Source organism: Chelmon rostratus, chromosome 14 (assembly GCF_017976325.1).
Source record: "Chelmon rostratus isolate fCheRos1 chromosome 14, fCheRos1.pri, whole genome shotgun sequence".
Taxonomy (NCBI): Eukaryota; Metazoa; Chordata; class Actinopteri; order Chaetodontiformes; family Chaetodontidae; genus Chelmon; species Chelmon rostratus.
The window spans coordinates 13,084,197-13,112,114 of NC_055671.1; the positions used below are offsets into that span (position 1 = coordinate 13,084,197).

Sequence of the window (27,918 nt, forward strand, 5' to 3'; positions counted from 1 at the left end):
ACATCAGTCTGTGACCTCAGGGCTTATGTGAACTTTCTTGATCTCTCATCTGTCTTCTCTGTGTGTTTTTGATTTAATTTGTTTGCATACACGTAATAATCCAATTATGGCCAAAATCACAGAAAGGCATTACTCTGATTAGAATGAGTTTCTTACATACTAACTAACGTTCTATGGATCATAATCAGACGAATCGCTGAAGCCACCCCATTCACATCATGTTCCTGCAGAATCTAACCTCTGACCAGCTCTTCTGGTTCTGTGGTGCTTGCAAACCTTCAGCTATCACTTTTCAGCACATTTAGCAGCATGTGACGTCTGCCTGCCGGATCAGGCCTCTCAAACAGAGTAATCATGGCTTTGCTAAGACAAAGTTTAAGGTTTGCACCAGATACTCATGCGGCTAAATGTGGTGAAAAGTGATATTAGCTCAGGATTTTAGATAAATATGAAAAATACCTTTCTGCGTGTATTAAAATGGGAGCACTCTATCTTACTACAGTTACAGTGTGAATATAGTTTATACATGAACATGACAAGCTGATATTAGTCTTTTAAATGCATTTTTGAGCTGCATGCAACAGATATTTAAGGGGCGGATAACCTGTGTGGAGTTTAAATTCAGCATTTTGGCAGGGACGCTTTTTACAGTACAAAAAGACAGGACCAGTACCACCCTTAAAACATGACAACAGTAACATAATGTGGCTGTAAACTCAGAGTCCAACGGGAAGTGCTGCGCCCTCAATAAACTGTGCGCACTGCGCGTCTACCCAGAGTGACGAGGCGAGGTCACTAGTTCCTGCACGGCCCCTGAGCAGATCACACACTTCCCCATTATGAGGGCGGTTCCTAAACCCAATACGGGGAGGGAGGCACACGGGATCAGCAGAGCGAAGCCTCCAACTCTCACTCAAACACCGACTCTAAGTTTCTGGGAGCCGCTGCGTCCGAGATCCGACAGGTGGGATGACCAATCACGCGTCACACTCCAACGGCATGCAGAGCCTCCGGAAGGAGCACCTGTACAAGGTGCTGGTGATCGGAGACCTGGGGGTCGGGAAGACTTCTATCATCAGGCGCTACGTGCACCAGACCTACTCAACCAACTACCGAGCCACCATCGGAGTGGACTTCGCCCTGAAGGTGCTGAACTGGGACTCTGAGATTGTCCGGCTCCAACTGTGGGACATTGCAGGTGGGACAGAAAAGACGTTAATATGTTTAATGCCTTTTACTTTCTGGATGTGTAGTTATCATCTCCACTCCGGGTAAATCATCTGCAGGGTCCAGTGCAGCTCATTGATGGATTAGATTTCAGGTATTTTCGTGTTAAAAATGCGCAAGATTTAAGAAACAGTTTATACTCTTAAAAAAAAGCAAAAATGTTGTTTCAGTAAAGCTGTTTGTCACAGTTCCTGAAATGCTGATGCTTTGGGGAGATACGACTTATCTTCAGATTGACAGTGAGGTGTGACTGTTGTAAAACTCTGAAACATTCATGGCTGAAAGATGCGCTGTCACTGTGGAGAGCTGGTATCTGACATGAACAGTATTCTCACTTTCACACAAACACACGCACACACTAACTGCTGCTTCGGGAAGAGCTGCACGCTGTCATTCAGTCACTAATTCAAGGTATGTTGCTGCACCATGTGATTACGCCCATGTGAGGGAGATTTAAAGGCCAGTCACAGGAGCGTCATTGAAGCCTAAATAAAAAACAAAACATGATTACTCACTCACTCAGGAAACATGCAGCCACATGCTTGATCACAAGTCTTGTCTACCTGCGTGAATTATAATTAACAGCGTGCTAAATGTCACATGTGAAGCACCATCAATTCACTGGACGCCAGCGTCAGGTGACGTGTGACGTGTGCGTCCGTCTGTCGCACCACTGCAGATGAGGGTTCCTTGTGAGTGATGAAAATCATTCGTTCATTCTCTCGCACGAAAAGAGGAAGCTTTCAATCCATGTCCTGTCAAAATTTCCATTTCCTCTCACTCGTGAGGCAAATAGCAGCATTTTGTCCTTGTCAGAGTATTTTCAGCAAAGCTATAAGTGGACTTTTCAGGTATTAATATTTATCAGCCATGTAAACTTTTTATGCTGAGAGGGCTTGATATGTAAAACAAGCCGGATGCACACGCCCACATGCTAAGTTTTGGACCAGCAAATGCTCACATTAGACGGCAGAACACACACCCCTGGGGAATGTCATGTTGACAGCTCAGTAACCCCTCAGGCACCTAATTTCCATCCCCCTGCACAATACACAAGCAGGAAAGAACACACATACATGCATACATGCTCACAGACATTTCACATGGTTACGTCCTCACAGATAAGTTGTGTGAGTAAGGTTATAGTCGAGGTTAAAGTTTAGTTTCATTGCAAGTCAGGGCCAAACACAGGTTTAATTTAAGTAGGCCTATTATCAACAGGAACAAGCAGTTGCATTGACCATCTGGGTAAGTGCAACGTGACAGTAAGACCACAGGAATTTGCTGTTTCGTGGGAATGCAGCCCCTGCTAACTGCAGTCCTAATGCCAGCTGCATTAGTTGTTTTGCTGCAAAAAATGCAGGAAAACAATGAGAATCTCTTGTCAGACCGATGGCTGGGAACAACAGTGTTTCCACGCTAATGAATGAAGTGTGTGTGCGTGTGTGTGTGTCTGTGTGTGTGTTCATCACAGGTCAGGAGCGGTTTGGAAACATGACCCGAGTGTACTACCGTGAAGCCATGGGAGCCTTCATTGTGTTCGACGTGACACGGCATACGACCTTTGAGGCCGTCATCAAGTGGAAAGAGGACCTGGACTCTAAACTAATGCTGGCAGATGGACAGAGCATTGCCACTGTGCTGCTGGCTAACAAGTGTGACCAGGGCAGGGAGCTGAGCAACAACAGCATCAAAATGGACCAGTTCTGCAAAGACCATGGCTTTGTCGGCTGGTTTGAGACCTCTGCTAAGGTGAGAACAGAGCACGGTTGAGATATTCTTGTTTGCAGTGTGTGACAAGGAACAAATTCCTGCCTTTCCCTGGGCCCTTTGTAATAATGAATAGTTTGCCATTTGGGGAAATACTCCTATTCACATTCTTGCTGAGAGTTAGATGAGAAGATCCATCTTGTTGTCATGTTTGCCCAGTAAATATGAACCTGCAGCAAGGAGACGATTAGCTTATCTTAGCATAATGACTGGAAATATGGGGAAACACTTAGCCTGGCTCTGTCTAAAGGTAACAATCTCCCTCTACCAGCACCTCTAATTGTCGCAAATTAATATGTTATATGTTGTTTATTTAATCTGTGTAAAAATCAAGGTGTAAAAACAACAATTTGTGGTTTTATTAGTGGTTATATGCAGGTTTATTCCTTAGCTGGGCAAAGTGACTTACATCGTCATTAATGAGTTTCAGAGGTGCTGTTAGGCAGATTTTATACCCTCAGACAAAGTCAAGCTAGTTGTCAGGCTAGTTGTTTCCCCCTGTTTCCAGTCTTTATGCTAAGCTAAGCTAACTGGCTGCCAGCTGTAGCTTCACGTTTAACAGACGGAGCTGAGAACGATATCTATCTTCTTGTATAACTCTCAGCAAGAATGTAAATAAGTGCATTTCCCAAAATGCTGACGGATTGCCTTAGTTGTCAGCATTTCAATGAATGGGCCAGACTGCAGGCCTTTGTAGTGAGTGGCTGACGCGCTCAGTGGAGATCGTCTCCCACTCAGGTCACCTCAGTCAGTGAAAAACATCCCAACGGAGCCCACTGGAATTTCATATCTTCATGGAAAGTTACAAAGCAGAGCCAGAACAAGTTATTGAAGTGAAAGGTTAAAAGTATTAGAGGATTGGTGGGGTTTTTTCTGCCTGGTGTTCAAAAACTCAGACATTAAGTTATTCATTTTTTCTCTCTCAAGTAGATTCATATAAAAAAAACTATGTGACCACATCACATATATACTTTGTTATACTTAACTTTTATACTTTAACTTTTATTGATTGAAATTTTAAAATTCAAGATGTCATGTTTTCTTATGGCTGTAGAACTACATGCAAATAAAAATTCTAGTAATTTTGTGCATCACATATTTCCCCGTAGTTATTTTGTTTTGCTCAGAAACACCGCCATCTTGACTAGAATTTAACTATGTGTGTTTGGAGAATTCTTTTCAGTACCGGATGTGTTTTTTAAGTATGGACCTGCCAAATAATGATAAATAAAGTATTCCAAAATACTCTAGCCAGCTATAAATTCTGCAAATGTTGTCTTCATTCACACATCCTCTGTTGACACTGATGTGTTGCAGCGCTGTAAGTGTGCCGCCGTTCATGTGGCATCGAGACTCAACATTCTGAAAGGTCAAAGGTCATAAGGTGCAGGTTCAGCCAGAGGTGTCGGAGGTTGGCTGTGCAAACAGACATACATATCCTTCTTTGGTGTTTACAGCATTCATATGAAGCAGTTTCAAACACAAGATGCACAAGTGGTGGTGTTCTCATGAAGGTGATAGCATACTAGTTACCCACATTTTGAACCTGCTGTAGGTGTAAATGAACACGGTGAGCACTGACAACAAGGTAAAGTATGTTTTGTGCTTTACAGATTCCATTAAAATAATGTTTTCCAAAGGTCCATCATGTTTTTACTTCTTTTACTTGAGACATCTTTTTCTTGGAGGTCACAGTTTTGCCCTTTGTCATTATGCTATAATATAGAAAATCCAAATGCCAGACAGGATATTTAGCAAAAAATAGAAAACTGTAAAAGGGTGATGAAAGTGTCATTACCATACCTGACTGCAGTTCTCTCCATCAGGACAATCTCAACATCGCTGAAGCCGCAAACTTCCTGGTCAAGCACATCATGGCCACAGAGAGCGACATCCTGAAAAGCGTGAAACCAGACACCATCTCGCCTCAGCTTGACCCCAACAGGCAGATGAGCTGCTCCGGCTGCTTCAAATAACGAGAGGAGGTGAACGATGGCGAGGCCGAACGGAACAGAGACACAGCGGGACAGAGAGGGACAGGCACACCACACGGCCCTCCGAGCCTTAGCTGCGGTACAGTTTGGCTTCTTTGGTCCAAACCAGAGTTGGAGACTTTAGTTTTCCACGTGTTTGTGTTCTCAGTACAAGCGAACCAGAGTTTTTGGAACCTAGAATCACATGGACTCAGAGTTTTTGGCAACTCGTCATGCTGCAAGTTTAAAGTTCTTGCCTCTGTTTACCTTCACCTCCACACACACTAGGTGAAAAGATGAGACTTCTCGTGCCGATGGTCTGCAAGAACCAAAGAAAGCCACTATTAGTGGATCCCAGAGTTGCTCTTGTATATTTATGTGAATTTTGCACATGCATTGCTTTTTTTATCATCATTTTAATTTATTTACTCCGTGCTTTTATGAGTGTAATGCTCGTTAACGTGTTATGTTTTACATGTGCTTAAAACCTTTCCGACAACTGACTATTGTGTAAAGCGTGTTTAAAACCAGACGTTTTCAATAACTACGTATTCTTATTCATAGCAACAGCCTGGTCAGACCAAGCTGCTGCAAAGAAAAGGAGAGTTAAACACACGCACAAACATCCTAGCATCTGCCTGGTGTAACTAGTCTTTTTATAGCCGGTGGTTGGTTCCACGGGAGTCATTCAGGTTTAAGTAATCAAAGGTGTGACGCCCGTCCTGCTGATTTGGATGCTTTCCTGACCAACCCCTGTGGGCAATTGGCTGATTAAGCTCACCTGGGCCCGTAGGCTTTGCCTCTCCCTTCCTGTAGCTCACATCCGCCCCGCATCACCGTCTTTCGGTTTGCACCCGTAATGCCTCCATAGCACATTAGCCACACATCCATGCACTGCTTTCATTGCTCAGCTGCACACTCTTGCTGTAAATTATCGTCGTTTTAAGTAAATCTCTTCCTTGGACTCCCTCCCCCTTAATGAATTCCCTGAGCCAGTTTGGGACAAAAGGCTTGTCAGACATGTTTGCTTGTTAATGGAAGAGAGCCGTTGTCCCTCTGTCTAAAATCTGCTGTCATAGCCAAGATCTTTGTATGAGAGCGATGTCTGCTTTTCCTTCTGAGTGCGGGCTAATTTGTGTTTGTGTGTAATTTGTCTTCGTCAGGAGGGAAATTGTGTTGATTGTCTGGATGTAAGCTGGACATTCTCATGAGTTCACTTGCCAAAGCTGAACCCTCTGTATCCATGGTAACTAGATCAAGTCGTTTTTTATGGGTATCCTCTAACGTCTTTGTGAAGCTATTTCTCGCTGAACCCACAACCATACAGACACACACACACACGTATACACACACACAGATTTTTTTTTTCCACCCTCCGTGTCCTTGTTGCTTTTTTTACCTCATCTTTTCTCCTCTCCCACTCCGCTCCATCCTCCGTTATTGTTTCTCATCCTGGAAAATTCTCTGTCCTCTCTAAATACGACTGCTTCCAGTATCTTGCTTTTGTATGTCCCCTGCCCCTTTTCTCTCACATTCAGTATGTGCGGCACACTTTAGAAACTGCACAGGCTCGACTACACACCCACAGATGCAGCACTTTTATTGATCTTCCAACCAGTTGACTCTGGCTGCATGTATGTGAAGTTGCTTTCCTCTTTTTTGGCAACCCTGCACCTCTGTATTACTTGGTAGTAGTGTCTTCTAAAAGGCTGGGGAGTTTAATCCACTGTCATCAGCATCTACATATACTGAAGTTTACATATGACTGCATCCCTAGGTGTAAAATGTGCCAAAGCTGGATACAATAAGTAGGTTTGTTGCCATTTACGCAAATGCACAGTAGGTGCATGCCATGACATGCTACATTGTTTCCTGTGGTGGCTGTTCATCAGCAGTGCTTGCACGGTGTTTGAAAGCCCGATCACAACAGTGTCATGTGCTGCTGTGTGAGTCCTTAGTGGTAGTTTTCAGCACACACATGAGAGCCTGACAGACCCAAACAATGCAGTTACAATGTCACAGTGTTCACTTGGCTCATCATGAGGCTGTGTGACATCATGCAGCATGTGACATCAGCACGGTGTCACACTATAGATGTTTGAACTGATTAGAGCTCACACACACACACACACACACATGCGCCTGTCTGTGCGGGACAATACTGTCTGCAGCTGATTGCGACACTTGTGGATTGTTCTTGTTCATTATTTATTGTAAAGCAATATGAAATAAATGAACTAATTTCACACATGTTCCTGTTTTTGTAACACATCATGCCATTTAACCTTTTACAGCCTCATGATCACTGTAAGGCTTCACAAATCTCAGTAAGAGACAAACAGCTTCCAAATGTCATTAGTTTATACTGAGAAATGTGTAAGTGTGTGTCTGTGTGAGAGGATGTGTATTGCTCACGTTGTGGGGACATAAATCTGTTTATACAGTCACATTGTGAGGAGGCGTCTTCCTTAATGGGACAAAATGCATCCCCATAATGTAAATCATTAAATTTTATGGTGAATGCTTGGGTTTGGGGTAAGGGTTAGGGAAGTAGAAGTAGAAACACGGCTGTGTGTGTGTGTGTGTGTGTGTGTGTGTGTGTGTCTTCAGGCTGATCCAGGACTCTCAGGTTCTCATTAGGGAGCCACATGACTGCGTGGATTATTCTCTGCCTGAGGGATTAGATTTGGTCGTCTGCTCTTGGATCGTGTTAAGACATCACCACCAACAACCCATCAAATGTTCCAAAGACGCTATATAACCACTTTGGAATGAGTCTGTCAGTCGAAATTCATCAATATTTAAACGACATAAATAACTCTTACATAAAATGAAGCACATGGCTTCAGAAACAAGCTCACTCTTCACTAAATAATGTTCTTAATGTTGATGAAGTTGTGAGAGTATCATGGGTAATTACATTTCTAAAGATGTAATTGAAAAAAGAAAACAATACAATTAAACGTTAATTTCATTTTGGAAGAAAATCCTCCAAAGTTTTGGTCTGTAAACTCTTCCTGTGACAACAGCTGGCACAGATCTAACTGTTCATTACTGGGATTATGAGCCCAGCATATTGTGTTCGCTGTAGTTATTCGGCTCTGCCAGAGAACCACCTCCAGAAAACACCCACATATCCTCTGAGAGAGAGAAAGAGACACAGAGAGACGTTGGAGGGTAGCAAGAAAATGACATGGAAGAAAATCTCAAATGTTTGCAATAACAAAAGGTTGCAGACAGCTCATCAAGAGTGCGTGCAGGTAACCCAAACGGAAGCAGACGCGTCAGACGGGTCACATATTCAGCCGTGTTTGAAATGTTCCCCAGACTGAATTCACGCAGATTATGACTGATAACCCTCCATTAGATCGGAACATGCTCGGCCAGCTTAATCACATGTAGAAAGTTACATAATTCAGCTGCAAGAAGTCAAGATGATAGAAGGGACCGGAGCTGATTTGATGAAGCGTCTTTTAGCCTCCTCTCGCTGCAGCTCTCTAATTGTTCATGTAGTGCCACCTGTTGTCAAATTAGTAGCACCGCAGGCATTTTATTCACCTCAGAGTGGCTTGAAAATTCTATGTAAAAGGTATGAATGCAGATCGATTTGAAACAACCTGCCCTTTTTAATTTCTATTGGTAGGCTGTTCATTTGCTAACCTTTCCTTTATTTGGAATCATACAAATTCTACTAACCTGAACTTTTATGGCCTAATATGGTGACATGTCACCAGGGCTGACTCATGCTGCGTGTCTCCAAGGATGTCTCATTTCTACAGAAAAACCACAAAGATAAACACTGTTAGATGTCCATGCAGAAACGCAGACATACGCACAGTTCACTGACATAATGCATTCCCTAGCCCCTTACCATAATCATATCCATCACAACTAAATGCCTCACCCTAACCATAACCTACCAGTAATTCTAACGTAACCCTTAAAACCAAGTCTTAAGATTCAAACAGCCCTTTGACGTTGTGGGGACCGGGCAAAATGTCCTTACTTTCCAAAAAATGTCCTCACTATGCAGCAAGTGTAAGTAAAAACACACACACTCACCCTGACCAGAACCACTACTTGCCTAAACCCCACCCTTACCCTAACCTTAACCCAAGTAAATTTAATGATTCACGTCACGTGGACTTGTGTTTGTCCCCATAAGGAAGACAAGTCTCCACAATGTGACTGTTTAAACAGACGTATGTCCCCACAACGTGAGTAATACACACACACACAGACACACTCGCATTAAAGTGGAGTGCAGCCACTTGGGAATGACTGGATTTGAAACTTAATGACATGCGTGTGAACACCAGCACATGCCTTCCCAAGCAAATGACCCCTGTTAGGGTGACTTTCACATCTTTGAGCCCTGGGACCTCAGCGAGTCTCGGTTCCCACTCCCTCACGCCAGAATCTATTAGGCCAAGCTGATCTTCCTTTAGGAGCTTGAACAGCAAGTGAGTGCGACCAACGTTACTGTGATTTACAGACAATAGTGTAGTTTTCTCATCACACGGGGAGTATAACGCTATGTTTGCTCACATGAAAGAAAACTGAGAGATGAAACACGAGCCTTGGCTAATTAAAATAGCCTTCGGAGAGGGAGAGAGCGAGATTGAGAGAATGAAGGAAAGAGAGGAGCAAAGAAAGAGTTAGAAGAAAGAGAAACTCAGAAAGTAAATTAAAAGTAACAGAGAGGAGTGGGAGAGAGTGGCTGAGATCCAGGAGGGAGACGCATGAAAGACGAAGTGCTGTATTAAATCATTAATACATCTGTCCAGGTTGAAAGATGAGTCCTCTGAAGACCCCATGAGCTCGGCTATTCATCATTCACACGGAACACTGGCAGGTTTTACATCTCATTAACCTACTGATGATTTTTCAATAACACCGCATCATCTTTATAAATGCTCAAAGACAACAAACATCTTTTACTGTTTGGAGGTTTTTTTTTCTGTTTTAATGTTGATTGGTTCTGTTTCGCTTCTTGCTACAAAAATGCAGGAATCCATTTGGACATTGTCACAGAAAGATACAGTGATTTTTTTGTGTGTGTTAAAGCTACAGGAACACAGTGGAACAGCAGCTTGTGCAGCATATACTGTAGTACACATCTGTACGGCCCTACGGCTATTCACTGTACATGCACTGCCACTAGAGGGCAATAAGCACCAGCATTATCATGCTTTACTTTGACTGAGTGTACAGTCTGAAGTCTGCGCGCTAGGAGAAAAAAATCATCCTCGTGTCATTAACCATCACTTGACGTCTTAGTGCCCTCAAACCTCACTGCTCTTAAAAATACAACGTGGTTATTCAGTATTAGTTCATAAAGTCAATGTGTACCTATTTTTCTGAGTAGTAGCAGTATTATCATTTCATATTCTACACAAATTTAAGAACAGCTGCACTGTGATGATTGTAATGTGTGAAAATAAATGCATAAATACGATATGAACATATAATACAGTGAAACCCGATTGTGAGGAATCAGAAATCGCAAAGCCGTCCTGAGTGTCAAATATCCACAATAAGCAGGGAGGAAATGGGTGAAAGGTTATGTGTGAGTAATGAATGAGGTGCACAAAACCAATACAAATAGTCATGCTCTTGACTGTGCAGGAGACACAAAATATGGACAAAACTCTGTTTGTGCTGAATCCATCAATTACTTTTTGCTACATTGTTAATTTAGATAAGGGTGTTAAAGATAACCACATTGTGGGTAACGCACATTATTTCCACCTAATAAAAATAGAAGTCCTAAACGTGCCACAATACAGGACAGTCAATGGTGAATTTCATTAAGCAGTGTGAGGCAGTTTTTCTGCAAAAAGTGTACTTTGTTCATGTATAAACGCTTTGCTTTGGTGCGTTTCTTACAAGCACAAATTTGTGAGGTCTGTTTTAGCGAGCCAAAGCGAAGCTCTCAGAGGTGTGTGCAGCCTAGAAGAGCTGTGTCACTGTGGTCGGGCAACCACAATGACAGCCTGAAATATGACAGCCAGACATACGACCAGAGGGTAAACACGGCACACTGTGCCAAGTCTATTTGTTGAGTTGTCTGGTTTTGGTGCAAAATACCACTCTATATAAAGAGGGGCGAACCAAGACTGTCTGCAGGAGGTATGTCATGCTGAATTTTCCTGTTAACACCTGAGAACCTTATTGTGTCAAATGGTATCAAAATGTTGTTTAAAACAATTAAAGTACATATGTGCTGTATAAGAATAAAGTGTGTTACGCTGAGGTAATCAGGCAGAGAAGCACAGACATATACAATATAACACAGACAATTGTTCCCTTTGATTTAGGATTAAAGTTGTGATTGTCTCAGTGCTATAATCTTAACATTCTCAATATGCACCCTGGATGTGTTGATTTGAATCTGGGCACATTTAGCTTTTCACCAAAAAACAAGCCGTGATAAGACGTTTGCAAAGCTACAGGGTCATCAGAGACATAGAACTGGTGGAAACGGATGGTTTCAGACACCTGGAATGCATTCCTGACCGCTCAATGTCAGTCTTAGCGGGAGTTAATTAAAACATGTGCTGATTACAGCCTTCTCGTTATAAATGTTTTGTCATACATGATGAAATTACAGGTATGCCACTGCCGTGCTTTGCAGCCAGCACTCAGTCCACAGTCTGTGGTTATGTCTTCAGATGCTGTATGATACAGGGTGGATCCTATGGGTTTCACACACAGCCTCAGCTATGTGTGCTGGAGGTGAGTCTAAAGTGAGTGCTGACCCTCTCCTGTAGCTGTATCCCTGCCGGAGCTGGATGATGCCTCCTCAGACGCCATATGCTCATCGAGGCCCACAGAACAGGCCTGGAGCTGGAGTGGCAGCCCAGGCTGTGAGAGGAGTGCGTCTATGTGGGGGAAGAAAGAGGACAGAGGGCAGTCTGGGGAGGTGTATTTGGCCAACACCTGGAGCTGCTCTGGCTGCAGGTTGGCTTCACTGCAGACCCTCTGGCACAAGGAAGAGACACTGTGACATGTTTTCAACTTCAGCTGGCCCAGCTGGCTCTTCTCCATCATCAGTTTTTCCCTCTCTGTCTTCTGCAACATACATATGCAGTAAAAACACATCTGATTAACATGCCTGCAAATAAGAAGCAGCTTAATAAACATGTACTGCTTTAAAAAATATGGGTTTTTTCTTTACCAGCTTGTTGATTTCACACTGCAGATTATATATGCAGTCTAGTTTCCTCTTGCGGCAACGCTGAGCTGCGAGACGGTTTTTGCTGCGCCGTCTCATATCGTGGACAAACTCCAGCTGTTCACGTGTAAAGACCTGTTGCTTCAGCAGCTGTTGGAAGTCATTTCTGCTCAGATCCACAATCCAGTCTACAGAGAATGGCAACTGCACCTGAGGACACCCAGACAGGAAGTGAAGGTTAGACAAGAAAGTGCAGCCGGAGCATCTACGTCAATGAGGGAGCACCCTTAATGACAGGTGTAGCCAATTTAAAGTTTTGTATGCATATTTTTATATTCACATAATAGTTGACATGAGATTGTCACTGTTTAAAATCTGTTTCAAACTATTCTAGATCGACGGACTGAAAGCACTCAAATGACCCACAGGTATAGTGTACATACACCTACTTTAAAGCAGCAGGCTTGCAGAGAAGGTTTGAATTTAAGAATTACTCAAAACATCAACTGATCGTTGTCAGCATGTGTTTCTTGAGTCTGAAGAGAATGAAACTAGTCTCAGGACATCATCCAATTAACTAAAATACAAATCAAAAATATTAAACGATTGAAAATCTGTGTGGAGCTCTCTGTATGTTAAGAAAAAAAGTTATACGAGGCAAAAGTCAAAATGCATGTGGAGTCCAGACAATCGGTTATATTTTTACCACGCTGTTAATTATTAACTCCAAAAACGAGGAGTTAATGTTTAAAAGCAGACGTGGGTTTATGCTGGGTTATTGCTGCTGCCAAAGTGTGACAGGAAGTGTACACTCACCAGTTTATTGGAAGAGTATAAATGTAGTGTTTTAATCTAGTGCAAATAAATTTACCCCCTCTCCTCTGAAACGACTTCGTCTGAACACTCACTGCACTCTGAGGCATGAGAAGTTCCTCAATTCTGGTGTTTGTTTCGCCTGTAGTCACTGGTAACGCAACAGGCTGAGCTGTCAATTTCTGCTGAACTGGACTCTGGACTAATTAGTAAGGCATATGCACACACACACACACACGTGCACACACATGTGCACACACACACACACGCACACCATTTCTTTTTGGACCTGTACCTAACTTTCTTATCTAAAACAAACAGCAAGCTTCAGGAAGGGTGAGCTTGCTGACGCAGATTAATTTCAGCACAGCGTGAGCCACACAGTAGGTGGCATCAGGACAGGCGCTGTATAGAGGAACAGAGCAGAGTCGAGGAGCCTTGGCAGGCTTGAATCACAGTTTAGCCGCTCACCTGTCTGGCCCTCTCTCTTGTGTAGGACTCGCTGTCCCCTTCGGTTTCTGTTTCGGAGTCTCCGTCCTCCCCCGAGTTGAGGGATGACACGCCCGACTGAGAGGCCCCCTCGCACTCAGACAGCTCCGCTCCCTTCCATAAACATTTGCTTTGGTCCAGATCCTGCAAAAAAGGGCAGCCGCTGCTTTTGGAGCTGAGGTTGACGTGGAAGTTCAGCCACTCTAGGGATGTGCTGTGCGCCCGTCCGCTCCCTGTGTCGGAAGAACTTCCTGCGTCGGGGTCCTGGAAGCTCAGCTGAGACAAGCCCACGTCAGAGCCCAGCCGCTTGGCCAGGTGCTCGGCCACCTCCCTTTCCGTGGTGCTCCTCTCTCCGGCATGACTTGCTCCCTCCATGCAGCCTTTTTGTCCTGCCTTTCCTCTCTCTAGCCAGCCAGAATCTATCTCTTCATCTGCCCTTTTCCATGCAGCCTCTCCTTGTTCCTCTGCCTTTTGATGAATGGATGCTGATACCCCAGAGTCCCTTGTTTTCTTGTCCTCTGTAATGTCCATGACAAACCTCTCATGCCCCAGTGAACCAGTGATTGCTGAGCCCTCAGCAAAGGTCTTCAAGGGGCAATGATGCAATTTGAACCCTGATGACCCCTCAGCCATTGCTCTGCTTGGCCCTGAGGAGGCTGCCTTGACGTTGGATCTGTCTGAAAAGCCGATGTCTTCCTCCATATCCATATCTCTTTCCTTCTTACTCCATTTCCCCTGCTTTTCATTTGTTTCTTTCTTAACCATATCAACCTCGCCTCCGCCAACACTAGTCTTCTTGTCTGGTAGTTCACTTTTCCACGGGTGGTCAGGACTTCCTTTGCTCTGTCCGGTGGGATTTGAGGTTGAATTTCCAGGGAGTTCAACTTCAGTTTCATTCTTACTGTTGGCACTGCTTGAGGGGGGCGAGCAGGAGAGATCACAGTCATCCCTGATCACTGCTACTGGATTGTTCAGACTTTTCTCTGTGACACAAGTTTCCTTTCCGCAAGCCAGCCGCCTGCGATACTTTGGACACTGCATAAAATGGTCATTTGTCCCTTCAGCTGCAGGTGTAAGAGCGCCTGCACTGCTCTGACTTCCCATTTTTCTGTTCACTGATTTGTTACAGAGCCAAACCACTTCCTGCTGAGATGGTGAGTCAGCAACTGGTTTTGCTTCTTTCTCATCCAATACGCCATCAGAGATTATGCCACGGTCTTCCTTTGAAAATCGCCTCTTACATTTCTCCTTACAGCAGGTTTTTCTCAGCAAAGGGGCAGAGCCTTTGCTGGAGAAGAACTTGGGGAGGAGGAAATCAAAGCATGCCTCGTCTAGGTCTCTGAAACCAAGAATGGAAGCCGAGCTGCGTATTTCTAAGACATCGTCTTTCCCAAAGAGGAGTTTGGATGTGTAAGCAAACTTCAGCAGGGGTTCGAAGCCAGCAGCTGTCACCTGTGAAAGAGGAAAAATGACATAAGTGTGTACCATCTATCCTCTAGTTAGTTCTCAATGATAGGTAATAGGTAATATTTTCTGTCAGATAATCCTGCACACAAAACTGTTGGCCAGAATGTGAAAATAAAAAGAATCTGACCACAAATGTGTCATGAAATAAGTCCCGGGATTGTAGGACTGTGCTGGCTCAGCAGTTAATACATGTGACCAAAAAGTCCAGTTTCTGTGGCTTTTGCTTTTAAGTTGAAGAAGTTGGGTAGCAGCAGGTCTGTCCATTTAAAGACTCGTGTTAGTGCCGATGAAATTACGACTAGAGAAATGTTCATAAAGGATCTGATCATTTAAACAGCCTTATTAGCAAGTCTACGCCTCAGTTTCCTCCTGAAGACCAAGCCGGTTGTTTGTTTTTCTTTAACTTCAGGATTATTCCTAAAGCCCCACTGGAGTCCCAGTTGGAATTATACTTTGCTCTACTTGGATGTGTCTGCTGGTAGCAGACTGGAAACCACTAAGAACCACCAACACTTCAATGTTGATAAGTAGTAAGAGCGGTGGAGTACATTTAGGCTTATTCTACGCTGCTCTTCAAAGGCAAACTGCAGTCACAGATAGCTGTGCACAAGGTGACAGGTCACGATTTTGGACTAAATAGCATAAAAAATACACACTTAATAAATCTCAGTCAGTCTACTGATCATCAACACTTATCATCAAATAAACCTTTCAGTCATTTTTCTCACTTCACTTTTACAACGAGGTGACACCTCACCTCTTGTGGCAGGGTGACAACCGCTCCGTGATGTGTGAGGGAGGAGATCCTGTCGGTGAAGTACTCGCTGCAGGAGGCGAGCACCGAGCGGTGGGCTCTGAAACTCTGACCCTCCACCACCACCGTCACATCACACAACGTGTCCCGGCGGCGCTGCTCGTCCAGGCAGCGCAGCACATGGGAGGAATGTGCTGTAGACTCAAATGTAAACACAGACGACCGGGGTGCAGACATGGCCGTCGGGGACCCCTATATGTACACACAAACACACACTCCCATAGTCAACCACGTCTCCTCTGTAATGACACGTTCTGAAAAATCCATAAAAATAAGAAGAAAAACAAGCCTACCTTGCAAAAAGGCTGACTATATATCCAAGTTTCTTAGAGTGTGAAAGAAAGTCCCAGCTGCTGAGCCCACATGCTTATTTCTAAATGGAATGCTGTCCAACCAGGCTACGTTTCCCAGAAAGCCTTATCTCAACTCGGCTACAAACTAAAAACTGAGCTTGACTCAGTCATATGGCCTGTGTGTGAGTATGTGAGAGGGAGGGAGGGAGGGAGAGAGAGACACACACACACACACACACAGAGAGAGAGAGAGAGAGAGCGAGAGAGAGAGAGAGAGAGAGCGAGAGAGAGAGAGAGAGAGTGAACATGTATTACACATGTTGTGGGGACATAAATCTGTTTACAGTCACATTGTAGGGACTTGCCTCTCTTACGGGGGCCAAAATGCCATGTCATAATGTCAATCACTACATTTTCAGGGGGAGACTTGGGTTGTGGCTAAAGTAAGGTTAGGTTAAGGTTAAGGTGAGGATTAGGGTTAGACAAGTAAGGGTAAGTCCCCAGAAAGTGACTGTAAGTCAGTGTCCTCTGAAGTGATGGAAACATGACGGTGTGTCTGTGTATCTGTGTGTGTGTGTGTGTGTGTGTGTGTGTGTGTCGCAACAGCTGTGGGTGTAACAGAGCAAGCGCTGACTCACGCACTCCTGCTGATATGGGATGAGCAAGCAGTTTTCCTGTCCGCACCAAACCCACCCTCGGATCCGTCTGGTAAACTTTTTCCCAGAAAATCCCTTTATAGATTTACCCCAAACACAAATTCAGAGATTAAGGTGGAGGTTGGGAATAAAGCCCCAGTGTTTAAACAGGACGTAGTCTGTTGTCTGTGTCTTTAGACTCGCACTTGTCTGGACTTACTCGACTAATTGCAGACACAGTGCAGTTTGAGAACAAGCTGTGTTTTATAAAAAAATTAAACTGACCTGCTGCAAGAAGACGGAGGCTACTGTGTCAGTGTTTCTCAGTGGGTCCTTGTTGTCTCATATGTTGTGGGGGAGCAGGAAATCTTTCTGGGAGTGCAGTTCAAGTCTTCTTTGTTATGTTTGTGTTTGTGTGTGTGTGTGTGTCATAAAGAGAGAGAGAGTGAGCATGGCTTCCTGGCAGAGGTACAATAAGCAAACAGCCATAAAAGTGTACCAACACAATTATAAACCTAATTCAATATTTGTCTACATATGAATTTTCAATTTCGATTTCTTTTGTGGCCTTTGAGGTGTGAGAAACTGTGACCCAAATGTTGACCACATATTTGTGAGCGGACGGCTACAGAGGTGCATTAATACCGCCAGAAAAGTACTGCAGTGCTCAAATTTTGAAAGTGAGTTTTGTATAAAGACGCAGGGGCATCAGGCAGCAAAGTATCACTACAAAACACTGTTTTCACAATGTCACATGATTTGAAGGAGGCAGAGGGATGCCTGCCAGAGCCAAAACGGCCAATCAGGTGACAGTTTCATAATTCCACAGTGAGCTAATCTCCTTCATGAAAAAAAAAAAAAAAAGTTCCTTTTTCCATGTAAGTGCCGCAATACCATCATAAAGCAGACAGTAAACACAACAGCCCCGGCTTAGAGAAATGAAACCAAGGAACTGATGCTGGTGTTAAAATAAAATGCATTTTATTAATAGACGAGGACAATAAGCAACGGTTTCTGTTGCGGTACACTTCCCCTTTGAAAGGTGGGCGAGACACGCTTCATCAGAAAATGCACAACCCTGACAGTGTTGTGTCGCTGCAGATACTTGTTGTGAAACGGATAGTCACCCTTCTTCTTTTGCTGTTCCTCACAAATGGCTGTACCTCCCCCGACCCCTGACACACTGTTTTAAACACTCATCTCATCTCATTTCCTTTTTTTTTTTTTATCATAACAGGAACTTTGAATGGCAAGTGTTGGGGGAGGGAGAGAGGGAGGCGAGGGGGGGAGGGGCACTCCTCAAAATACAACGTTTGGACCACATCATACCACCGTTAGTTCCCTCCAGAGACTTCAGGTAAAAGATCTGACTCTCCACGGGACCTGAGACAGATGTGTGAATACCTGGTCACATTCACAGCTGCTGGCGTTGTATAAACAGGCTGTGAGGTATTGCAAAAGCGACCAGGATGGTTCTGCAAGATCATATGAGAACAAAACATCGCCCAGAGGAGCGGCCTTGTGTCATAGCTCGGTACAATCACTATAACAACTTCACACTGATGATGACAGTACAGTCTGTGGTTCAAACAAATGACTCAGACATGAATAAACATGGCCTTTCTGTGTAATTAGCTGATTCACTGACTGTGTAGAACGAGCGCCAGCTGAGCCGTTGTTTCTGCTCAGTTTTCCTGGCCTGGCGTCAGCTGGGTGCTCAAAAGGTCTCAGGTTCCGCGGAGGTAAGGGGTCACGAGGAGTCCTGCCTCGTTCGGTTGGTCAAGCAGAGGCTCTCCAGCTGCCGGGCGCGCTCGTCGTGGACGGTCACCAAGGTGCGGTTCTCCTCCGTTAGACGCCGAAACTCCTCCTCAAGACGGGCGATTTCCATGGCCACCTTCTCATCCTCCACCAGCTCTGCCAGCAACTTGCGCCTAAGTAGATGAGTGAGACAGCAGCAGGTGCACATTTTTATATTTATTGCATGAACAGTGTAACGTTTCTCCAAAAGCTTCAATTAATTGTCTCTTTGTTGATGTTTGTTTATCTCTTCCCGCCGAAGTTGACGTGAAAAGCTGGAGAGCGTCACAGCTTGGCCGGAGGCGGGGAAACACCCATACCAGGTTCCCAGCTCAGAGGAAGGCAGACACAGCGTCATGCCTATGAGCAATTTAGATTCTCCGGCTATCTTGTTTGCAGAATGTGGGAGGAAACCAGAGAAACCAAAATAAGCATGGAGGCAATGCAAACTTTAAGAAAGGGCTGAGCCGCGGAACAAACATTGATCCTGCTGGGCAACAAAGGCAACCACTGTGGAGTAAGTAAATAAGGCATTTGGTGGGCCATGGCCAAACACTGTGTAATATTGATGATGCTCAGTGCAAATTGTTGTGTTGATATCTGGTATGAACCTTAATTCCAATCATATTGGCTCATGAAAAACAGTTAGAGCACACTACATTCAGGCACAGATTTGGTGCAGATAAAATGGCAGATTTTATCACGTTTTGTTTGCAATTTCTGACAATTGTTTCTCCACTCCACTGGTGTTTTTGGGATCTTGCTGGTATGTGCATGACACACTTAATAACATGAACTGGCAAACCTTTTTTTCCCCATCCCAACTCTTTCCCAACGAAGCCCAGCCAGTTGACAAACTCCGGTTTAGGCAGCATGACCTGACTTCGCCTGGCGAACAGCGATTTCACACTCAGGGAAGAGATCAGCCTTTGGACTTTGAGCGGCAGTGTGAGCACACACGCACGCACACGTATGCGTAGAATGTGCGCGTCGTGGCCTCCGAGAGTGTGTGACTGTCAGTGTTGTATTACAGCTGGGAAGTGCCAAGTCACAAAACAGCAGCATCAACAAAGGAGGAAAGGAGTCTGCGTTCGACAGTACGTGCTGCCTGTGGAGCTTTAATGATGGCTGCGCTGGTTTTTATTCAGTTGTCTGTCATGTTAGGGAATTTAAAGGCCTTAATTGCATTTACAGTTGAGCTCAATTCACACACACATGTGATAGGGCTGCCATAGAGGCAAAAAAAATCTCCAACTATGTTTGACTATGGCATGCAACATGTCCTATTTATATAGAGAAACTGAACTTATTGAGTGAAAAATAAATCATTAACAATCAGCTATTTTAAATAATGAAGTGGTGATGTGTGAATTTCAATGGGCTTTTCATATTAAATCCTCTTGTGCAAAGAAAATCAGGTTCAGACAGTTCATTTCCTGCAACACCAGGAACAATAATGACAAAAGCTGTTTGACGGAAACTTTGATACGTGAGCCTCCACATCCACAATCTATTTTTAGTTTTTACACATCGCTTTGACGCTGGGAACCTGCTTTAATAATTAATGACACACGCATGCTGTAAATACGAGGGGAAGAGACGTGGTTACTGTAATTTATGATTTTACAATCCTGCATGACTTTTCACTGCAAACAAAACACCGATTTCCAGTAAAGATGAGTGATTCACATGCATCTGAATATTTTTTCCACTTTGTTGGAAGCAAGTTGAAACACGTTTGTGTATATGCATGTGTGTGTGTGTGTGTGTGTGTGCATATGTGTGTGACAGAGAGAGCCTGAAAAAGGGGAAGAGATCCTTTTCAATTTAAAAGAACTCATCCAGAAACCAGAGAACCCAAATACTTCATCCTGCGTCAAAATAAATTCAAAACTTCTAACACGGACATGAATGTTAACATGAAAGTCATGTTTTTACAGCTATTTCACAATCTTGTGTAATCCCCTTGCATCATGATGATACCACTAACAGGCTTAACTACATTAGGCCTAATATCAATGTCTGAATCAACGTTTCGATACACAGTGAGGAGTGTTTTTCCAACTTGGAGAGATCAGTGTTTTAGTTGATGCTGTGCTGAGGTCATTGGCTTGATGGAGTTGACTGATTTAGTTAAAACTGGATAGTTACAGCAGTTAAAGTTCACAGTACAGATAAGTGCTGCAGCACAGCCGGATACTGACCAAAAGCAGACTGAGTGATTTATGGAAAATCCCTTGTTGGCGGGTTATGGTTGGTGTTGTGTGTTGTTCCTCTTGTCATCCTTGCTAAACACCATTCTGAGTGTAATCTTGCCCATACGGGAAGTAACAAAATGTTCATTATCACACACATCTGAAGAGAATATGAAGATATTCATGTGAGGATATAAGAATAAAAGTATATTTTTAGTACTGGAGTAAAAGCATGGTTTGTGGTGCTGCCTTCAGTGGTTTATAGTTGTGTTTCAATTCAATGTGAGTGTATATCTCTTACTTTGTGTGTGTCTGTGTGTACGTGTCAGTCGATGTTGGCATGAGCGACAGTGTGAAAAGAGAGAACCAAGAGTTTCGACCAGCATGACTCATCACGTTCTTATCTAAACTCAAGGCTAAAGTCGTCCCATCAGAGTCTGCCTGCTGTTCTCTATTTAGGAACTGCCAAGTGGTGTAGGTAGTGTGTGTGTGTGTGTTTGTGTGTGTGTGTGTGTGTGTGTGTGTGTGTGTGTGTGGTGGGGTAACGGCAAGGGTCTTGAAAATCCCCCTGCTAAGTCTACCCACAGCTGCTGAGGGAACAGGGGTGTGTTATACACCCCTGCTTATGTACATACAGCACGTATGTGCATTAACACATACGACGGCTCTCGCTCAATTCCACCTGACGAGGCTCGCAGTTAGTGTGATACGCACCCCAGCAGAGGTGTTACTCTTCCCAAATATGACCCAGAGCAAGCCAAAGAAACCCTGTGCTCAGAGCAACCCTCACACCCATACTCATCACACATACTTGAGCATGTGCCTAATTTAAAAGTAATTGTAATAATAATAGAAAAATACATCTGAAATCAAAGTCATACATTAGCAGCTGCTCAAATATCACCTTAAGGAAAGTGCTCTCAGGGGATCATGTGCTAAATGCTGTATGGAAGCTGTCAACAGGTGCCATCTGGTGGCCATATTGATCCAAAATGCCTTGCAGTCTTACGCCAGCATCAATGGTTGGAAGTAATTAAGTACATTTACTCAAGTACTGTATGCATGTATGGAGCTTTGTACTTGTGCTTTACTTGAGTGCTTCCATTTTCCGCAACTTTCTACTTCTACTCCGCACTTCTGAGGGGAATATTGTACTTTTAACTCCACAACATTCATCTGACAGCGTTAGTTACTAGTTACTTTGCAGATTCAGGTTCAGATTATTACACAACATATAATTAACTAATTAATGCATCATTAGAATACATGCAGAAGTATATAAAGCAGCTGACATTAGCTCCACCTTTACCAGCTGCAATATTTAATTGATGAATCAATTATAATATTCCAATAATATAACATGTATGATTCTGAAATGGGCGTCTCTACATAATGAGCACTTTCACTTTTGATCCTTTACTCACATACTTTTACCTAAGAAATTTAAGTGAAGCTTTGTATGGACAAACCCTGCACACTGTGGTTTTGCTCCTCTTAGGAAAAAATCTAATACTTCTTTCACCACAGGGACTCCTTGCATCAATGTTACTCAACCGTGTATATGTAATTGATATGAAACATGTCAAAATGCCTTTTCCTTGTGGCTCACATGCAATCTTTAGCCAAGAAGGCTACAGACTAAGCTATCAGTACAGATCTCAGATTTTGTTTTTTTGTTTTTTTTTTTAAACTCACTTGCGGTCCTCAAGCATGGCGATCTCATGTTTGACCTGGTGGAACTCTCTCGCCATCCTGCAGTGTTCCTTGTACACCTGGACGCTCTCTCTCAGAGACACACAGGGGGGCACTGGCTGCAAGAGGCCACAGACAGAGATGTGACATCAGAGATACCTGCTATCAAGCGAAACAAAACACTAAGCAATATAGAAAAAACAGGTCATATCACACATGCAGCACGAGGTACAGACCTGGACCTGCAAATTCCCTTTTCCCTGACATTGTTTCTAATTCCAATTTGTGCTGAAAGGCTGCTAAAGGGCTAATCCCTAATGACTTCAGTGACCTTCTGACCGCTCCCACAGTGCCCCAGCAGCAACATTGTCACGTACTTTGATCCGTGACAGGTTATCTCTTACAGGAAGAACATCCATGAAATTTTGCTGCAGATATCAGCACTGGTGAAACGTGACATTGCTTTGCTTGAGGACAACACGTGACATCTAGCATGTCTGACACCAGATCAGAAGATGTCAAGGTCGCAAAAGACCAAAAACGCTCACCGTGCTATAAATTGAAATGTATGATATGATTTCCTGTGAATAAATAAAAAAATAATTCAAAACTTGCCAGCCTCTATTAGCCTGTAATTCAGCGTATGAAGTGTATCATTCATTGGCCTGGTACTCCTGTTCTCATTTGATACTCTAAACCAACATGCACTTTATGCGACCCTGGCACTGGCACACGTTGAAGGATAATTCAATGACAACACTAATAGCAGAGTGAGTGCACACAGGAAAAACACTGATTTACAGGATTGGTAAACTAAACCCAAGCTCCTGCTAATGAACAGATTCAGTTTCTGCACTAAACTGAATTGAGCGCCAAAAATTCCACCATCATTCATCATCATCATCGTCATCATTTACATAATCAAATTTAATACAGTGATTGAAATTTGTTCTGTGCATTTTGACTCATCCCTAAGGAGCAGTTGGCAGCCACTGTGCGGCGCCCAGGGACCAACTTCAGCTGCAAGACAGTGCCTTGGTCAGGGGCGCTCACCTAAAATACATGTTTTGATGGTGGGGGAAACTGGAGCCCCTGGAGGAAAACCACACAAGGATGGAAACTCGGTTTGCCCCAGCCGGGAATCGACCCCTCAACCTTACCAGCTAACCACAGATCAGCCAGTTTGTTTTTTTTCTTTTATGATTTTGTTTTTTAATCTACTTTTTCTGCCCAGCTCTTTTTCAGTAAGTAATTTCGGGAATGTTTTTTCAGGTCTGGCTTTCAGTTGTGAGTTAGTTATGCAGTTAAGTAGAAAATGCAATAATGAAATAATGAGAGCAATAGAAATTTCACAAAATCAAAACATGTTTTAAACATGAAATTGTTCAACTATTCACTGAACGCAGCACTGAGCCACACAGCAGCCAGACATGAAATTCAATATTGCAGAATAGCTTTTGTTCAGGATGGATTTTTCTGTACCTGTAATCGCTGTTCAAGGTCCGGGAAAGTCTGAGGGAGGTCCTCCACATCTTTTACATCTATTGAAACAGAAGATGTTATTTAGTTATGACGGATTATTGCAAAAGTAATACTATTTAGAATGCCTTTGATTAAATATTGATCTAAACACAATAAATAGTGATCGTGTATTGGTCAACAATACCAACAATTCATTAGTGAAAACTGCATATGTGCTCCTCCTGAGCATGTTCCAAAGCACACAGTATGGCCTTGCATTCAGATCTTCTACTTAAAAGTAAAAGCAGCATTAAATTGTAGCTGTAAAAAAATGCTACAGGTAAAAGTCAAATTTCTACTTCAGTAAACATATAAAGGACATACACAAAATGTACTTAAAATATCAAAAATAATAGTAATTATTGGACCGTAGTGTTACTTTATCATAGATTTTGTTACTAAAACATAACAATGCATCTTTTCATGAGAAAACAAATCTTAATGTGCGGAGTAACTAGTAACTGTAGCAGAGAAATGTAGTGGAGTAAAACGTACAATATTTGCCTTTCAAATGCAATGAATGATTTAAGTAGCTCAAGATTTTAATACTTGAAGTACAAGTACCTGAAACCTGTACTTGAGGACATGTACATACTGTATGTACTGTAATTTCCTTTCATTTAACCGCTCCATCATAATCAGCCTTAATTAGTGTCAATTTGTTTGTCAAATCTCAGTTAGAAACTGTACGCAGCAACTGTGTTGATATATTGAAAGTATTGCAGGAAGCAACAAACAAGTTTTTCAGCTCTGTCCTTTAAATAAACGGGAGCCAAACAATTTATCCTTTTAGCAGCTACTGCTGAAGGACAATGTCAATTCCGCCTAATGTCTTCTCTGCAAAAATGTCTTTTTTTCATGAATATTCTTTGCTGCATGTCCTTGATGCACAGCCAAGTGACTTGTCCTACAGGCAGTTGCTTTAATTGCTTTCTCCGCCTCATAAATGGCCCCAAATGAAACAGTATAGGGGCCTCTTGAATGCCACCACATCATAGCAACACAGCGCTGCACTTATAAATGAGCCATGTCCTCTTACTGTATAGCAGTAATGAGCTGTCAGACTGAAAGACAGGCAGCGTAAGAGTACGGGGGGACATCTATGTGAGCAGACAGACAAACACAGCGGGCAGAAAGAACAGGCAGGCCAGATGTATGGACGGAGAGGGATTCAGACAGACAGACAGCCAGACAGACAGAAACAGACAGGTTGTCTGCACCAGCGTCTGCCTCGCCAGCAATGTCCCCCTGGAGTTGTGGAACACATGTGGAGAATCCTGGGATGATGCAACCTTCTAAAAGCAGGAGTATTAGCGGGCCTGCCTGCAGCCATGGGGCCAATTATGATGTGGAATAAATACAGTTCTCATGTTTAGGATTGACACAGTGTGGGGTTATAACTATGCCTGGCATGAAGTCATGAGGGGCCTAGCGGATGATCCCCAGACGGAGCACAGGTCTCAGTCCCCCTGCTGAGAAACACGGGTTCAAAGAGACAACAACATGATCGTCTAGGGAATATTTTGGAGGCTGGGGTCGGATTGTGCCTGAACAACTCTGGGGCTACAACTAAAACTGCATTACAGCTAAAAGCATGTAATCACGCCACCGACTAAAGCCCACAACAAAAACTCACTGGAAAGCGAAGTGAAACTAAACTGAATAAGAAAAATACAGATGGATGAGCATGGAGAAGGATGAAATGGAGAAACAGCAAGATAGACACAAAAGAACGGCAGCGCGAACGATTAAGAAACCAAAAAGTACTTCAGTAAGAGGCCACGTCGTCATGCGGAAACAACACGCAGAATTCAATGATTTCACTGTTCACTGACTCTCTGCGTAGAGCGGGATTTCAGGGTGTCGTTCCCACTACAGCCCTTCATCTCACTTCCTAAGAGAAAGACAGGGGGGGGATCAGAGGTGGGTGGAGTAGGACTGGAAGTGTTAACTGCTTATAAATATAGGCCAGTGTTCTAAAAGCTGAACAGTGAATCAGGCAGCAGGACACTGTTAGTATTAGAGGGGAAACCTGACTCTGCCATTGCATAGCTGCAGCTGCTGTCCCAGTGCCTGGCCCCACTGCAGTAAAACATCCTGACAAACAGCACCTAGCACCATCGGTAGGCTAGACCTTCCACGATGTGTGCGTGGGACAGAGGATTGTGCATGTTTTGATTGAAGACTGAAAAGTGCTAGTCACATGAAAAGCAGTGCAGTTACTTGTGTGGGTGCATACATGTCTGCTTTGCAAGTGCACAGCTGCACACATGCATGTGTGGCTGTTGTTTTTTTTAATATGCTGAGGTCCTACAGAAATAGAGGGGGCACCTGTCTCAGCTACAGCTTAGAAGAATGACCACGGTTAAAGTGATAGGGTGTGTGTGGGTGTGTGTGTGTGTGTGGGTGTGTGTGTGTGTGTCGAGGGTGGGCCTTGTCTGTTTTGGTGGGAAGAATGTTGTGCATGCGTTACCACACACATACTGGAAATGCAGTGAGAGTAGAGCTCCGAGCTTTGTCGGGTGTTAAATGAGCAATTGGGGAACTCAAAATAAGTTGTTACAATCATTCTGAGATACTGGAAGACAGGTGTGTGTGTGTGTGTGTGTGAGGCGAGCATATGGCAGCGTGTGTGGATGTTCTGTGGGTGCGTGTGTGTTTACCTGATGTGTCGTCGAGGCTGAAGGCGATCCTAACTTCAGATTTATCGGGAGACACTCTTCTGGTTGAGGTGATCATTTATCCCTTCACGAGGCCACAGGCACAAAACAGAAGCGTTAGCACAATCAAAAGGGCCTCATGAAAGACGAGTGATTATGCAATAAATAACGATAAGCTGATCAGCTCAAAACAGACAGTTTCCAGCTTCATTAAGGCGGCGATTTCCAGCCTTTTTCTGTTTTATATGACTCTGGGTTTTAAACTGTTGCTGGACAGAGTGAGCACCTTAAAGACAAATCTCTTCTGATGCAAATCCATTTTATGGACCAAACAATTAATCAATAGATCAAATCAGCAGACTGATCACTAGTCCCTCTGTGTTGTCTCTGTGGTGTCCAAACTGAAGGCGAAAAGTGGCCGTTTTTATTCCAGCCTCGTCCATGATTGTGATTTTAATCAGAGAGAAAAGCTAAACACTGAACTCAGCAGGTGTAATGTTCAGCTGGATGAAAGTCTGCAGCTTGTTTGAGAAAGCATGTGATTAAACCACGCCAGTGTGGAGTCTTATGATCATACACACACACACACACACACACCAGTTTCATCATGCATTTAGAGTTGCAGCAGGATTAAATAATTAGGGAGCTTTGACAGACTGGCTCTGAGGTCTGGGTTTTGGCATGCCCCCCTCCAGTGAAGGTACAGGCTTTTTATATCAGGGCATTTGCCTGCTTTAACCCTGGTAAACCCTCTGTCTCACACAGCATACTGTACCTCAGTGACCTTCTGCAACAAGCAAATAAGCACTTTTTTAATGAGCGTCTCTCTCAGTTTCTGGGAAAGGGTTGAAAGGTCGAATTTTGATGCAGTACCAACTAATCACAACATGCATTGCATTAAAATATGAGTTTTAGTGAGAGAATAATAACGCACACATAGACTGCAATCCACATTATGATGGAGACTAGTATATTTCACACGTATGGAATCTCCTGCATGCACTGTGGAGCTGAAAAGAACCCATCTGGACCAGCAGGTCTTTGTTACCTGAAGCAGCACGAACCCGACCCAGGAAATTCCGGTTTTTAAAAAGTTTGGTGCGGCAGTGCGCGTCCTCAGTCCTGATCGCTCGCTGCCGAGGTCTCTCCAGGAAAAGCGCAGCTCCGTCTCAGCCGCTGCCAAGAGCTCCAAGAGTTGCCCACCGCCTCCCTCTTGAGACTCCAACTGTATTATTTTGCGCTCAAAGGTTTTCCACCATAGCCGAGGCGTCCGCTGCCCTGGTGTCAGTCAGAGGCGCTCAGGTCTGCGTGGGCACGGGACATGTTATCCACGGACTGCGGCCACGCGGCGCAGAGCAACACAACAGGGCGCAGGCGGTGGAGGAATGCCGTCCG

At 43.7% G+C, this 27,918-nt stretch overlaps 3 protein-coding genes across 3 annotated transcripts; 1 reads left to right on the forward strand and 2 right to left on the reverse strand.

Annotated features, from left to right (window-relative positions):
- The first annotated feature begins 922 nt into the window (after positions 1–922).
- Positions 923–7,154, forward strand: rab38b (RAB38b, member of RAS oncogene family). Its single transcript, XM_041952233.1, has 3 exons — positions 923–1,198; positions 2,702–2,979; positions 4,824–7,154. Exons 1-3 carry the CDS (start codon positions 970–972, stop codon positions 4,971–4,973), a joined length of 657 nt encoding a protein of 218 aa, XP_041808167.1. The 5' UTR covers positions 923–969; the 3' UTR covers positions 4,974–7,154.
- A 2,759-nt stretch (positions 7,155–9,913) lies between these two features.
- LOC121617211 (transcription regulator protein BACH1-like) lies at positions 9,914–16,180 on the reverse strand. The gene is made up of 5 exons (XM_041952302.1): positions 16,024–16,180; positions 15,674–15,922; positions 13,432–14,901; positions 12,151–12,357; positions 9,914–12,044 (listed from the first exon to the last, which is right to left on the reverse strand). The coding sequence occupies exons 2-5, from the start codon at positions 15,905–15,907 to the stop codon at positions 11,715–11,717; spliced, it is 2,241 nt and encodes a 746-aa protein (XP_041808236.1). The 5' UTR covers positions 15,908–15,922; positions 16,024–16,180; the 3' UTR covers positions 9,914–11,714.
- Positions 16,181–17,656: 1,476 nt separating this feature from the next.
- Positions 17,657–27,901, reverse strand: map3k7cl (map3k7 C-terminal like). Its single transcript, XM_041952618.1, has 5 exons — positions 27,572–27,901; positions 26,527–26,608; positions 23,825–23,883; positions 22,346–22,461; positions 17,657–18,589 (listed from the first exon to the last, which is right to left on the reverse strand). The coding sequence occupies exons 2-5, from the start codon at positions 26,600–26,602 to the stop codon at positions 18,409–18,411; spliced, it is 432 nt and encodes a 143-aa protein (XP_041808552.1). The 5' UTR covers positions 26,603–26,608; positions 27,572–27,901; the 3' UTR covers positions 17,657–18,408.
- Positions 27,902–27,918: the final 17 nt, after the last annotated feature.